The 16,329-nt window shown below is 35.7% G+C and overlaps 1 protein-coding gene across 1 annotated transcript in view; it reads right to left on the bottom strand.

The window, feature by feature from the left end:
• Positions 1 to 16,329, bottom strand: part of LOC148945236 (A-type potassium channel modulatory protein DPP6-like) — a 420,942-nt gene that overhangs the window by 170,206 nt on the left and 234,407 nt on the right. The window contains exons 5-6 of the mRNA XM_089098982.1: positions 10,465 to 10,489; positions 4,689 to 4,741 (exon numbers count right to left, since the gene is read on the bottom strand). Coding sequence (XP_088955108.1) covers positions 4,689 to 4,741; positions 10,465 to 10,489 — 78 coding nt within the window. The remainder of the gene's footprint in view (positions 1 to 4,688; positions 4,742 to 10,464; positions 10,490 to 16,329) is intronic.

The raw sequence follows: 16,329 nt of genomic DNA, 5'->3' as shown, positions 1-16,329 counted from the left end.
ACTACTGCATTAAAAAAAATAAATTAAATTTATCATACGACCTAAGTTATTTCATCAGATACGCCAGCACTCATAAACGATCCTTTTGAAATTCTGCTAACAACATCGATGTTCAAGGTAAAAGTTTGAATCAGACACTTTTAAGATTTCAAGTGTCCTTACTGAAAAACTTCTGCATTAAAAAAATAAATTAAATTTATCATACGACCTAAATTATTTCATCAGATACGCCAGCACTCATAAACGATCCTTTTGAAATTCTGCTAACAAAATCGATACTCAAGGTAAAGGTTTGAATCAAACACTTTTAGGATATCGAGTGTCCTTACTGAAAAACTTCTGCATTAAAAAAAAAATTAAATTCATAATACGACCTAAATTATTTCATCAGATACGCCAGCACTCATAAACGAATAGCATAGGAAGGAACATAATCCATCCAAATCCATAGGTACATGCTCTGGAAAGACGCCATAATCCACCCAAATCCAGAAGTACATGCCCTGAAAAGGTGTCAAGGAACGTAATCTCCCCAAATAGCAGAGGAAGGAACATAGTCGGCTAGAATCCATAAGTACATGCTCTGGAAAGGTGCCAAGGAACTTAATCTCCCCAAATAACACCATTATAAGTACTCTAAGACACTTCGCTCCCATCCCTCCAAAAATATTTTATTCAGAGATTTCTTGTTAAAAAATTATCCAATCACTAATTAGAATCAATCACACTCCTATTATTCAAACATTAATTAATATCGTTCATAGAGTCCAATTTGCGAATTCCTTATCCTTTTTTGCAAATGTCAATCAAACAATTCCGATTGTAAAAGCGTGTTTAATCACGTTGCTTGGAAAGGTATCCATAAGTACATGTTCTGAAAAGGTGCCAAGGAACGTAATCTCCACAAATAACACCATTATAAGTACTCTAAGACACCTCGCTCCCATCCCTCCAAAAATATTTTATTCAGAGATTTCTTGTTAAAAAATTATCCAATCACTAATTAGAATCAATCACACTCCTATTATTCAAACATTAATTAATATCGTTCATAGAGTCCAATTTGCGAATTCCTTGTCTCTTTTTGCAAATGTCAATCAAACAATTCCGATTGTAAAAGCGTGTTTAATCAAGTTGCTTGGAAAGGTATCAATAAGTACATGCTCTGAAAAGGTGCCAAGGAACATAAGGCAAGCAAATAGCATAGGAAGGAACATAATCCATCCAAATCCATAGGTAAATGCTCTGGAAAGGTACCAAGGAACATAAGGCAAGCAAATAGTATGGGAAGGAACATAGTCTGCTAGATACCATAAGTATATGCTCTGGAAAGGTGCAAGGAACGTAATCTTCCCAAATAGCACAGGAAGGAACATAGTCTGCTAGAATCCATAAGTAAATTCTCTGGAAAGGTGCCAAGGAACGTAAAGTACCCAAATAGCACAGGAAGGAACATAAAGTATGCAAATCCATAAGTACATGCTCTGGAAAGGTGCCAAGGAACATAAGGCAAGCAAATCCATAAGTACATGCTCTGGAAAGGTACCAAGGAACATAAGGCATAATAAGGAACATAAGGCAAGAACATACCTTTCCAGAGTATATGCTCTGGAAAGGTGCAAGGAACGTAATCTCCCCAAATAGCACAGGAAGGAACATAGTCTGCTAGAATCCATAAGTAAATTCTCTGGAAAGGTGCCAAGGAACGTAAGGTACCCAAATAGCACAGGAAGGAACATAAAAGTATGCAAATCCATAAGTACATGCTCTGGAAAGGTGCCAAGGAACATAAGGCAAGCAAATCCATAAGTACATGCTCTGGAAAGGTACCAAGGAACATAAGGCAAGCAAATAGTATGGAAATTCCTAGGGCATCAAGAAAATACCATGGTAATTCCTATGCGTCTCGTAGAAGTATTTTCTATATGTCTGTGCAAATAGCATGGTAATTCCTATGCGTCTCGTAGAATAGCATGGGGAGAAACATAGCGTCGTGGAATAGCATGGGAAGGAACATAGCGTCGTGGAATAGCATGGGAAGGAACATAGCGTGCTAGAATAGCATGGGAAGGAACATAAGCCCTTATAATAGCATAGAAAGGAACATAAGCCCTTATAATAGCATAGGAAGGAACATAGCACTATAGAATAGCATGGGAGGGAACATAAGCCCTTAGAATAGCATAGGAAGGAACATAAGCCCTTAGAATAGCCTAGGAAGGAACATAAGTTCCTGGAATAGCATAGGAAGGAACTTAATCCACCCAAATCCACAGGTACATGCTCTGGAAAGACGCCAAGGAACATAAGGCAAACAAATCCATAAGTACATGCTCTGGAAAGGTACCAAGGAACATAAGGCAAGCAAATAGTATGGGAATTCCTAGGGCATCAAGCAAATAGCATGGTAATTCCTATGCGTCTCGTAGAATAGCATGGGAGGGAACAGAAGCTCCTAGAATAGCATGGGAGGGAATATAAACTCCTAGAATAGCACGGGAGGGAACATACGCCCCTAGAATGGTATAGGAAGGGACATAAACCCTTAGAATAGCATAGGAAGAAAGATAAACCCTTATAATGATATGAGAAGGAACAGGAACCCTTGAAATAGCATAGGAGGAAACTTAAACTCCTAGAATACATACTTAGCATACTACTAACCACTGGTGGCAGATAGAACGAATATACAGACGGGGCTTTTATACGTGCCAAGCTTGTAGTAGCCAAACATCAATGAGCCGTGATCTTACTGTATATGATTTTTATACAGAGATTTATAGTATTTTGATAAATAGCGTTAGCAGAATATAGGTAAAAATTTTCAGAGTCCCCTTTTTCTTTATTCTGCTAGTCTTAATTTTCTTTTGGCTGCTTAATTTTACATGGGGGAGGATTTTCCAGGTGGTGTTGTTAGGGGGGAGAGAAATTTTTGAGGGAATTCCCCACGGGGGATTTTTCACGGGTGAAGAAATGTGGCATTTGAGAGAAAATGTGCTCGTTTCCTCCCGAGATACGCCACTACAAAGTGAAATCCTTGGGTACGTGATCCGTCCAGCTCCCACCTTCAAATTCACAAACATAGGCATTTGGCAACTTCTTTTTTACTCACAATGACTCCAGAACCCTTGGATCAATAATACATGTGACTTGACTTCGGTCCCTTTTGTTGAGAAGTGAGTATGACCTGTTTCAGGATCATTTTAATCAGCAGTACGCACAACTTAGATCCAACCCTCTTTTGCAAAAAATATCCTTGCTCATTCTCTAACCCCATTTGGTAAACAATGGATACTATTCGCTTTCGGTCCCTTTTAGTCAACAACGGGTATGCTCCGTATCTAAACCGATTTGGTGAACAGTGCACAAATTGAGGTCCTTGTGTCCTTACCCGTCTAACTCGTACTACCTGATCATAAGGATACTGTACCTCTTTTGACTCACAATCATTGCCTTTAATTAACAGTTTCTACACTCCTTCTTTAACCATCTTTCTTGTCCTGTATATATGCTTCACGTTTGACCACACTTGGTATGCTTCGTCTTTGACCCCCTATTGGTCAACAGTGTGACCCTGATGGGGTTGTTGTTGAATGCCTCTAAAGGGTCTCGTATCGTCTACTCCCCTTGGTAAACACTACTAATATTTCATATCCGACCCTTTTGGTTGGGAATGCAGTATCAGTATGACTGTCACAATTTAAACAAACTAAGTACATATATTTTTTTAATGACCTTAGATTTACACTTAATTTAGTACTAATGGGGTTTAATGCGGCTTGGTCTACCACAACTCTAGGGCTGCTGGTGTGGTATGGAAGCTCTAAGTACTGGCATATTAGGAAAATATTGAACGAATAATATTTGATTTTAACCAAAGCTGCTGTTCATTTAATGCTCAAGCTATTCACAAGAAAACTGAGGGCAATACCTCACTGTATATATATAAATTCTAGACACATCAAGCAAATTTTTACAAATAGTGTTAAGGAACTAAGCTTGAAAAAATCTACAACGAAACTGTCAAATTTCAAGAATTTTACAAATTGGACTAAACTGTCAGTGATTATGTAAGTTTTGTGTTCAAAAGGCGAGTCATTGCTTCTAGGAGTATAAAAATTAAATCTCTGAGGAGTATATTTTATTCATCTCTAGCTAAAAAATGCTTTCATCGCTTCTTCCTCTGCTAGCCAAAAATAAACTAAAGTGCGTCCATGTGGTGGTAAATCGAAGGAGTGATCTGAGCTAGTGCAGGGATCCTAAACGAAAGTGATCAGCACACGTTAATTCAAAAAGTGATAAGATAATCCTGTTAGGCAGAACAAAATTTGCAAATATTCAGGATCAGAAATTGTAAGGAATGAAAATTTTGAACTGCTATGAAAATTCAAACAAAATTGAATCCCTTGTCAGCACTGAATAATACTCTTATCCTCTTGCGCACAACCTTTATCCTCACTCTTTATTTGCGTAGTAACCAAGATTTTTTTCCAACTTAAACCTATTAAAGAATATACTCTGGATAATTGTCTCTTTTCATCGTCATTCTGAGAAATGGAGTCAGTACTATAGCGTGGAGGAAAAATAAACATTCCATTCAATTGCCTCTGAAAGCTTTAAACAACATGCACGAATGGTCTACATCTCGTTGGATAAAAGCTAAATATTTTGATAAGAAGTCTACTTACTCAGTTTCCACGTCAAATGTTCTGTATCTTGCCTCGAAAGAATAAGAACCAACCTAGAAATATTAAAGATCGATTAGTTACGTTAGCACACTAGAAAATTCTTACTAATTTCATGTACATTTTTTGCCATTAAAAATAGGATTTTATAAACATTAAGAATAACTATAATTTGTCTCAACAGATAGCATTTAGAGGAGCAATGGTACTCTGTCCATTAGAAAAAAGTGTCAACAAAACTAGTCAAATAAACTCCATCGACCATAGTTATTCAGTAGACACTACATAGTTATTCAGTATACATCAAACCCATAGTAATACTCACTTAAAGTACCAAGAACATCAAAATAAAAAAAATTTCCCTGCTGGCTACATTTTTTTTTCTCTTTTGGTTATTGTACAAATATATTTTTTCCGTAAATTCTCGCCTTTATTGCCACACTCAATCCTAAAAGGAAACAAGCGAAAACTGTTCTTCTTCTTATGGTTAACAAGCTTAATCATAGGGATGTAACATCCATTTTATCCGTGTCAGACGTATACAGCAACCGTTATATTCAGTAGGGCTATTGAAAAAATATAGGCTAGTTGAAATAAGTAAAAATGAAATAATAAAATTAATGATCTTTTACTCAGAAGAAAAATAAAGGTCCTATTGGTACGTCGATAGTTAACTAAAGGAATAAATATAAAAGAATATGATAGCCTAATTATTCTCTCTAAAAAATATACTAAGTCAAGTAAATAATAATTTGAAGCGTTAAATTAGAATAATTTTAACAATATCAAAATTGACACAAAGCTAAGATTTATGGCAGTGTTCGTATTTTAAAGGAATAAATATAAAGGAATATGATAGCCTCATTATTCTCTGTAAAAAATATGCTAAGTCAATTAAATAATAATTTGCAGCTTTAAATTAGTATAATTTTAACAATATCAAAATCGATACAAAGCTAAGATTTATGGCAGTGTTCGTATCATAGGCCGCGCAATAGCGCTGCCTAAGTAAAGAACGATGTTGGCACAATGTATTATTTTTTTTTCCATACCCGAACACTTTGCATCGAGCAAGTTTTCGTAGAAACTTCGAAAAGGGCTTATTCGATTGGAAATTGGATTGGCTAGTGCCCTTTTTAAGGGTTGAAAGTGATTGGAGGGCAACTAAACCCCCCCCCCCCCCAAGGCCATCATTCCCCCAAACACATCCAATCAAAATTTGGAGATAGCCATTTTGTTCAGCGTAGTTGATTTCCAGATAGAAAATATATTTTTAAGGAGGACACTCCGCCACAGCTCTCAGGGCAAGGGTTTTAAGTTATGCCCTAGGGGCATATAAGGACGATGTTGGCACAATGTATTATTTATTAATTTTTTCCTTTAAAGCAGGGCACTTCGTATCGAGGAAGTTGTCGTAGAAACTTCGAAAGGTGCTGATTCAATTGGAAATTGGAGTGGCTTGTGCCCTTTTTAATAGTCGAAAGTGATTGGAAGGTAACTAACACCCCTTCCACGACCACCATTTCCGGAATCACATTCAATCAAAATTTTGAGATAGCCATTTTGTTCAGCGTAGTTGATTTCCAGATAGAAATTATGTTTTTAAGGAGGACACTCCCCCACAGCCTTCAAGGTAAGGGTTGTAGGTTATGCCCTGGGGGCATATAAGGTTTTTATAGAAGGCTTTGTCGTAGAAACTTCAAAAAGACTCATTCGATTAGAAATTCAAAGGGCTAGTGCCCTTTTTAATAGTCCAAAGTGATTGGAGGGCAATTAACCGCCTTCTCACGCCCACCTTTTCCCCAAACACATCCAATCAAAATTTTGAGATGGCCATTTGATTCAACGTAGTTTTAAGCTCTGTAAATTAGGTCTTTGAGGATGACAACCCTCTCACAGCCCTCAGGGCAAGGGTTGTAAGTTATGCCCTGGGGGCATATAAGGTTTTTATAGAACCCTTTGTCATAGAAACTTCAAAAGGGGCTCATTCGATTAGAAACATAAATGGGTAGTGCCCTTTTTAATAGTCGAAAGTAATTGGAAGGCAACTAACACCCCTTCCACGCCCAGCATTTTCCCAAACACATCCATTCAAAATATTTAGATAGCCATTTTGTTTAGCGTTGTTGATTTCCAGATAGAAATTATGTTTTTGACGAGTAAACTCCCCCACAGCCCTCAGGGCAAGGGTCGCAAGTTATACCCTGGGGGCATATAAGGTTTTTATAGAACACGTAGTCGTAGAAACTTAAAAAGGGCTCATTCGATTGGAAATTGAAATGGCTAGTTCCTTTTTTGATAGTCGAAAGTTATTGGAAGGCAACTAAGACCCCTTCCACGCCCATCATTTCCCCAAACATATCCAATCAAAATTTTCAGATAGCCATTTTGTTCCACGCAGCTTAAAGTTCAGGAAATTATACCTTTGAGCAGGACACTCCTCCCACAGTCTTCAGGACAGGGGTTATAAGTTATGCCCTGGGGGCATATAAGGTTTTACTGAAATCTTTGCCATAGAAACCTGAAAAATGGCTCATTCGATTCGAAATTCAAAGGGGTAGTGCCCTTCTTAATAGTCGAAAGTGATTTGAGGGCAACTAGCCCCCCTCTTAAGCCCATTTTTTCCCAAACACATCCAATCAACATTTTTAGATAGCCGTTTTGTTCAAAGTTGTTGAAAGTTTTGGAAATTTAGGTCTTTAAGGATGACAACCCATTCCCCCCCCCCAACCCTCATGGTAAGGGTTGTAAGTTAGGCCCTGGGGGCATGTGAGGTTTTTATAGAAAGCGATGTTGTTAAAACATCAAAAATTGCTCATTCAATTGAAAATTGAAAGGGCTAGTGCCCTTTTAATAGTCGAAAGTAATTGAAAGGCAACTAACCCCCCTCTCACGCCAACCATTTTCCCATACACATTCAATCAAAATTCTGAGATATTCATTTTGTTCAACGTAGTTAAAAATTCTGGAAATTAGGTCTTTTAGGATGATAACCCCCTCAGAGGCCTCAGTGCAAGGGTTGTAAGTTGTGCCCTGGCGGCATATAAGGTTTATATAGAAAGTTTTGTAAAACTTTCAAAAAGGGCTCATTTGTTTGGAAATTGAAATTGCCCTTTTTAATAGTCGAAAGTCAGTGGAGATTAATAGACCCCCCTCTCACGCCCACCTTTTACCCAAACACATCCAATCAAAATTTTTAGATAGCCATTTTGTTTAACGTAGTTGAAAATTTTGGAAATTAGGTCTTTAAGGATGACAACTAACTTTCGGGACTGTTTTAGCAAAATTAATTAAAAAAAACTTTTTCCACAAAATAAGTTTTTCAAAGAAAAGTAAAGAACTCTATTAAACAAAAAATGAGCAAAAATAAAATAAAAAATCTACCAAGCGTGAAACTACCACAAATAAGCATCGATAAATTAATGAAACCCAAAACGAACAGAAATTACAATAAATAACCGAGTCAAACTCAAAACGAGCAGAAATTAACATAAGTTGGGCTCAAAACCCTTATGCCTTCTCAAGGCCAGATCAAAATTTGCACTTTGCTGAAAAACTACAAATGAATGTGTCTTGTCAGTCTAATATACATATACTAATATTTAGTAATCAAAATGTTAATATTATTTGATTTATTAAAGTTATAAAAGTAAAAACATTTATATTTTTTCAGTAAAGTGCAAATTTTGTTCTGGCCTTGGGAAGGCACAGGGGGTTTTGAGCCCAACTTACGTTAATTTCTGCTCGTTTTGAGTTTGACTCGGTTATTTGTTGTAATTTCTGTTCGTTTGGGTTTCATTTATTTATTTATGCTGATTTATGGTAGTTTCACAATTGGTAGATTATTTGATTTTATTTTGGCTCATTTTTTTGTTTAATGGAGTTCTTTACTTTTCTTTGAAAAACTTATTTTGTGGAAAACGTTTTTTAATTAATTTTGCTAAAACAGTCACGAAAGTTAATTTATAGAGCTCCATGACGATAAATTTTTTTACTCATTTTCCTGTGATTTTTCACACACGTTCCTTAGTTTCAAACTTAGCGCCCGCTAAGCGTAAAACTACATAATTGCACATGGAGGACTTTTTCTAAGGAAAGCATTAGCCTGGTCTCTGGAGGTAGTAAATTCCTTAGTAATATTATACTTTTTAGACTGAGAGATGCCGTAGACAAAGTTTTAAGAGAAGAACAGTGCGGTTTTAGAAAAGGTTGAGGATGTGTTGATCAAATTTTCACTCTTAGGCTGATAATTGAGAAGTGCCTGTGTTTTCACACGGATTTGGTCTTCAGTTTCATAGATTATGAACGAACATTCAATTCTGTTGATAGAAGAGCTTTGGTAAAGGTTTTATCCTTGTATGGTACACGAGACAAATATATTAAAGTGATTAGTGTACGAGAATAACACTGCTGCGGTTAAGGTAGGAAATGAGGTTAGCAGCTGGTTTTGTATTAAATCAGGAGTTAAGCAGGATTGTGTTCTATCCACCTTTATATGGATTATTTTGATGGACTTTGTTTTAAGGAGCACAGGAAAGGCAATGGGAGACCACTGAATCAAATCGGGAGGAAAAAGTCTCCTGTACCTGGATTATACTGATTATTTAAGCATCCTAGATGAAATTGTGAGCAAAATGAATGAAGTTTTAGAGGTTTTGCGAGTTCAGGGTTCTAGATTTGGTTTTAAAATTAATGTTAGGAAGACTAAGTCACTAAGGCTAGGAATAAGTGAAGATGAAAAGGTGACATTGGGTTACCAAAAGATTGATCATGTGGGCAGCCTCAATTACCTCGGTAGTATTATTACTAAAGACGGTTGGAGCAGTGAAGATATTAAAAGTAGAATACTCAATGTTCAGGGTTTTTTTTTCACAGTTAAAAAAAAGTTTTGAAGAATAGGAAGATAAGCCTGCGAACCAAGCTTAAAGTATTGGAAGCTGGTGTGATGACAGTGGTCAAATATGGCTCTGAAGCATGGACGCTCCGAAAAACGGATGAAGATTTGCTAGATGTTTTCCAGAGAAATTGCTTAACGAATGTTCTGGGTACCCGGCTGACTGACCGTATTTCAAACAATAGGCTATACGAAAAATGTGGTTCAATACCGTTCTCTAGGGCTATAATGAAAGAAAGGTTGAGGTGGCTAGGGCACGTTGTGCGGATGAGGGATGACAGATTGCCGATAGATTGTTCTTTTCAGCCAACCGTCTAGGGCTAAACGGAAAGCAGGTCGCCCCGTTTGGGGTGGGAGGACGTCATAGAGAAAGATTTAAAGGAAATGGGAACTTCGTGGGTGGGTGTAAAAAGGGACGCTTTGAATAGATTGGGGTGGAGGAGGAGCATGCGTAGCTGTGTTGATCTCAGGCGGCTTGGTGCTGCGGTGAGTTGTTAGTTAAAGACATAAATTGATGTTTATGTTTCCACCTAACTAATTCAATGAATCAGGTTTCATTTTTAATGCCCTTGCTACTTTGAGAATTAATTAAAAAAAAGAAAAGTATTTAAAAAACCTTTAAAACAAAAATGAGCCGAAATAAAGTCAAATAATTTTCCAAGCATAAAACTACCAAAAATCACCATCAGTAAATAAATTAAACCGAAAACGAACAGAATTACAATAAATAACCGGGCCACACTCAAACGCAGCAAAAAACTAAGATGAGTGGGGGTGACTTCCCCAATGCCTTCTGAAGACTATAACGTTATTTGCACTTTACTGAAAACAATCCTTATTTCAAACTGACTGTTTCTATTTCTCATAATATAAAAAAAATCAAACTAAAACAACGTCATAACCAAGACAACTGAATAAAACAGCAAAGGAATGTGGATTGATATTTTAGTATACACACTGATATTTATTTATTAAAGTCTAAATAAGTTTGGATTTATTAAAGGTAAAAAATGAAGACACTTAAAATGTATTTTGTCTTCAGTAAAGTGCAAATTATGTTCTGGTTCAGAATCAAGAACCCAGTCAAAGATCGAAAATCTGTGAGAAGTCTGTGATAAAAGCTATACTGAATAGTCGACATTTTATCCGATAGTAACTAAGTGTTTTTTTTTATCGGTATGTTTGACTTTTTCCTTTTTCATTTTTCTTGCAGCACTATAATCTTTTGTAGATGGTGGCTAAATAGATTATTACTATCACTATCATTATTTAAAATTGACGATTATCCATTGCAAATTTTCAAATAAAATTAAAACTTTATACAGCATGTGCTTAAACAGAACAAATGTAACGACAGTCAATACAACAGCAAAGACCAAGTGTGACTCCCTTTTTTATTTTAAGGAAATTGCGGGGCAGGTTCAATCAATCTTGAATTATAATTTTTAGTGCCCTCTATAGGTTTTAAAACCAATCAGAGTGAAACCAGCTTCCCTTTCAAAGCCTTTTGTACCGCCTAACAACCCTTCAGCCAAATACACGATTGAGTGAGAAGTGACAACCGATATCAAACAGTTAATGGTAACAAACTGTAAGTAAGGAGTGACCCGGCTCAGTAGTAACAGAAACTCTAAAAAACAGAATTTTGATACCCATAGATATATCAAAACAATCGAGTTATTACGTTGATTTCAAACTTACAAGCTTCATTAAGTTTAGTTTTACCTATTAAAGGCCACGAGCCTGAGAAAATTTGCCTGATTTTTGAAAAAAGGGGGAATCGTTAAAAGTTATAGAATCCTTATGAAATTCACACCATCAGATTCAGCGTGTCAGAGAACCTTACTGTAGAGGCTTCAAGCGCCTATCTGAAAAAATGTTGAATTTTTATTTTTTTGCAAGAAGAAAGATCATGGAAGTAGAAAGGCCTCGATTGATCCCACGATGACCACGTGGTTTATGGTTTTCTCAGTGAGAATGAAAAAACAGGAATTTTCTCACTTGAAAAAACATGAATTTTCTCACTTTGATGGATGTTTTCTTGGATGGTTATGTGTGTTGGTCAATTTATTTGATGTTTTTCATGGATGTCAACAGCAATTCATGTCTGTTTTCATGGTTTTTGTCAGTGAGAATGAAAAAACAGGAACTTTCTCACATTTATGGATGTCAACAGCAATTCATGTTCCTGTTTTATGGTTCGTTGTCAGTGAGAATGAAAAAACATAAATTTTCTCACTTTGATCGATGTCAACAGCAATTCATGTCTGTTTTATGGTTTTTTCAGTAAGAATTAAAAAACAGGAACTTTCTCACACTTATGGATGTCAACAGCAATTAATGTTCCTGTTTTATGGTTTTAGGCGAACCTAACATGAAAAATTGATTTACATAATCGGCGGGGGAATTATTGATTCACGAAGGGGAATTAAGAAACAAACATGGCTTCTTTGATCTTTAGGCTAACCTAACCTGAGAAATTGATTTACATATTCGCTAGGGGAATATATTGATTAACGAAGGGGGAATTAAGAAACATTATGGCTTTCTTTAATCTTAGGTCTGAGGGATAAACGTTCTTTAGGTCAGAGAGAAAAATTAATATTCTATTTTTAAATAGGGCTTCATTGATCTTTACTGTCAGAAATTAGAAATGACATCACTTGTTATCTTGGAATTATGCGGGAGGCTAAAGAGATAGAAATTCTATTTTTAAATACGGCTTCACTGAGCTTTAAGTCGGAGAGATAAATTAATATTCTAACGAAACCTTAATAGTGTAGCTAGGAAAATTTATGAGATGAAGAGATTAACTTAGGAAAGGGTTTCCTAGAAATTTGAAATGTGAATGCACAGAGATGCCAAAAACAAAAGGAACACGCTCAGATTACTTTTAGGGGATTATTTGGGTGAAACGGTTTTAGACATTTTAGGGAATTATTTCGGCAAAACAGTTAGAGACATTTTAAAAGATGATTTTAGAAAAGGTTTTAGAAGAGGTTTTGAGTGTGGTCGTTATAGTAAACAAGTTCTATTTGAACAGTGTCGTGAGGTCCTCTACCCCAACCCCAAAGGGCCCCAATCGTCCTACCCCGATCCAAAGGGCTCTAATCCCCATACCCCAATCTAGAAGGAACCCCCCGGTCCCCAAAGGTTCCCCGGGCTCCCATCCGGCCCCCCCAGACCCCCAAAGGCCATCCCCAGGCTCCGTCTTTCGTTGATGTATGTTGTCTGAAACCTATGATTTGGGGTGTATGGGTTGCTATTTTTTACTTTTCTGAGTTGGATTTCTTAGTCTTTCATAGGGATGTGTTGTCTGAAACGTATGATTTGGGATGGGTGGTTTGCTATTTTGACTTTTCTGAGCTGGATTTCATAGCCTTTCATAGGTGTGTGTTGTCAGAAAATTATGATTTGGGATGTGTAGTTTGCTATTTGGACTTTTCAGAGCTAGGATTCTTAGTCTCTCATAGGTGTTTGTTGTCTGAAACTTCTAGTTTGGGATGAGTAGTTTGCTATTTCAGACTTGTATGAGCTAGGCTTTCCTAGTATATCATAGGTGAATATTGTCAGAAAATTATGATTTGAGATATGTAAAATACTATTCCGGGCTTTTCTAAACCAGATTTCTTAGTCCCTCATAGGTGTTTGTTTTCTGAAACGTCTAGATTGGGATGAGCAGTTTGATGTTTCAGACTTTTATGAGCTAGGATTTACTTGTATATATTAGGTGAATGTTGTCAGAAAATTCTGATTTGGGATATGTAAATTACTATTTCGGGCTTTTCTGAGCTAGATTTCTTAGTCCCTCATAGGTGTTTGTTGTCTCAAACCTATAGTTTGGGATGTGTAGTTTGCTTTTTTTGACTTTTCTGAGCTAGGTTTCTTAGCCTTTCATAGGTGTGTGTTGTCAGAATCTTATAATTTGGGATATGTAAATTACTATTTTTGACTTTTCTGAGCTAGATTTCTTAGCCTTTCATAGGTGTTTGTTGTCTGAAACCTATAGGTTGGGATGAGTAGTTTGCTTTTGGACTTTTCAGAGCTGGATTTCTTAGTCTTTCGTTGGTGTGTGTTGTCTGAAACCTATGATTTGGGATATCTAAATTACTGTTTCGGGCTTTTCTAAGCTAGATTTCTTAGTCTTTCGTTTGTGTGTGTTGTCTGAAACCTATGATTTGAGATTTCTAGTTTTGCTTTTTGGACTTTTCAGAGCTAGGATTCTTAGTCACTAATAGGTGTTTGTTGTCTGAAACCTATAGTTTGGGATGAGTAGTTTGCTATTTCAGGCTTTTCTGAGCTAAGGTTTCTTAGCATTTCATAGGTGTGTGTTGTCTGAAACTTATGACTTGAGGTGTCTAATTTGCTATTTCAGGCCTTTCTGAGCTAAGGTTTCATAGTATTTCTTAGGCGAATGTTGTCTGAAACTTATGATTTGGGATATGTAAATTACTATTTCGGGCTTTTCTAAGTTAGATTTCTTAGTCTTTTGTTGGTGTGTGTTGACTGAAACCTATGATTTGGGATTTGTAGTTTGCTTTTTGGACTTTTCAGAGCTAGGATTCATAGTCCCTCATAGGGGTTTGTTGTCTGAAACCTATAGTTTGGGATGAGTAGTTTGCTATTTCAGGCTTTTCTGAGCTAAGGTTTCCTAGTATTTCATAGGTGTGTGTTGTCTGAAACTTAGGATTTGAGGTGTGTAATTTGCTATTTCAGGCTTTTCTGAGCTAAGGTTTCATAGTATTTCGTAGGTGAATGTTGTCTGAAACCTATGATTTGGGATATGTAAATTACTATTTCGGGCTTTTCTAAGCTAGACTTCTTAGTCTTTTGTTGATGTGTTTTGTCTGAAACCAATGATTTGGGATGGATGGGTTGCTATTTTTGACTTTTCTGAGCTGCATTTCTTAGCCTTTCATAGGTGTGTGCTGTCTAAAACCTATGATTTGGGATGGTTAATTTGCTATTTTTGACTTTTCTGAGCTAGGTTTCTTAGCCTTTCATAGGTGTGTGTTGTCAAAAAATTATCATCTGGGATTTGTAGTTTGCTTTTTAGACTTTTCAGAGCTAGGATTCTTAGTCCCTCATAGGTGTTTGTTGTCTGAAACCTATAGTTTGGGATGAATAGTTTGCTATTTCAAGCTTTTCTGAGCTATGGTTTCTTAGTATTTCATAGGTGTGTGTTGTCTGAAACTTATGATTTGAGGTATGCAATTTGCTATTTCCAACTTTTCATAACCAGATTTCTTAGTCTTTCGTAGGTATGTGGTGTCTGAAACCTATGATTTGGGATGTGTGGTTTCCTATTTTTTGACTTTTCTGAGCTGGATTTCTTAGCCTTTCGTAGGTGTGTGTTGACTGAAACCTATGATTTGGGAATGAGTGGTTTGCTATTTTTTACTTTTCTGAGCTAGATTTCTTATCATTTCATATGTGTGTGCTTTAAGAAAATTATGATTCGGGAGGTGTAGTTTGCTTTTTTGACTTTTAAGAGCTAGGATTATTATTACCTCATAGGCGTTTGTTGTCTGAAACTTCTAGTTTGGGATGAGTAGTTGGATATTTCAGGCTTTTCTGAGCTAAGGTTTCTTAGTATTTCGTAGGTGAAGCTTCCACGTCAGTTTTAAGTTCACCAAGACATAAAAAATTTAAAGTTCAGTTCTAATTTTTCCACAGAAGATAAGAAAAGTTATACTATGATTGTGATTATTTTATATGAAGATAGAAATTTTAAATTTAATTCTAAATTTTCTAAAATTCAGTTCCGACTTTTCTCAAAGAGATGAAAAAATTTAAAGTTCAATTTAAAATTTTCACAACGAAGTCAAGGAAAGTTCAAGTTCTCTTCTGAATTTTCTCAATGAAAAAGAAATTAGTCATTGATCATTTCTATTTTTCCAAATAATATAAAAATTTTCCACTTTAGTTCAGATCTGTCTCGAACAGATGAAAAATTTAAAATACTGTTCCAAGTTTTTCAAAGAAGATAAAAAAGTTCACGTTCTCTTCGGAATTTTACCAAAGAACACAATTCAATTCTAATTTCTCCAGAGAAAACAAAAATCTTCCACTTCAGTTCTTTATTTCACAAAGACATAAAGAAATCTAGAGTTCAATTCTAAATTTTTCGGTGGAAGATAGAAAAAGTAATACCATACTTGTGAATATTTTCACGGAAGATAAAAAATTCTAGTTCAATTTTAAATTTTCTCAACGAAGTGAAGAAAAGTTCAAGTTTTCTACTGAATTTTACCAAAGAACACAATTCAATTCTAATTTATCCAGAGAAAATAAAAATCTTCCACCTAAGTTCTTTATTTCACAAAGACATAAAGAAATTTAAAGTTCAACTCTAAATTTTTCAGTGGAAGATAGAAAAAGTAATACCATACTTGTGAATATTTTCCCAGAAGATAAAAAGTTCTAGTTCAATTTAAAATTTTCTCAACGAAGTGACGAAGAATTCAAGTTCTCTTCTGTATTTTACCAAAGAACACAATTCAATTCTAATTTGAACAGAGAAAATAAAAATCTTCCACTTCAGTTCTTTATTTCACAATGACATAAAGAAGTTTAAAGTTCAATTCTAAATTTTTCGGTGGAAGATAGAAAAAGTAATACCATACTTGTGAATATTTTCACGGAAGATAAAAAGTTCTAGTTCAATTTAAAATTTTCTCAACGAAGTGAAGAAAAGTTCAAGTTCTCTACTGAATTTTACCAATGAAAAAGAAATTAGTCATTGATCAT

This window comes from Artemia sp. Qi Xiang Cuo, chromosome 13 (genome assembly GCF_049724085.1).
Source record: "Artemia sp. Qi Xiang Cuo chromosome 13, ASM4972408v1, whole genome shotgun sequence".
NCBI classification, from domain to species: domain Eukaryota; kingdom Metazoa; phylum Arthropoda; class Branchiopoda; order Anostraca; family Artemiidae; genus Artemia; species Artemia sp. Qi Xiang Cuo.
This window is presented reverse-complemented; position numbering and strand designations above follow the sequence as displayed.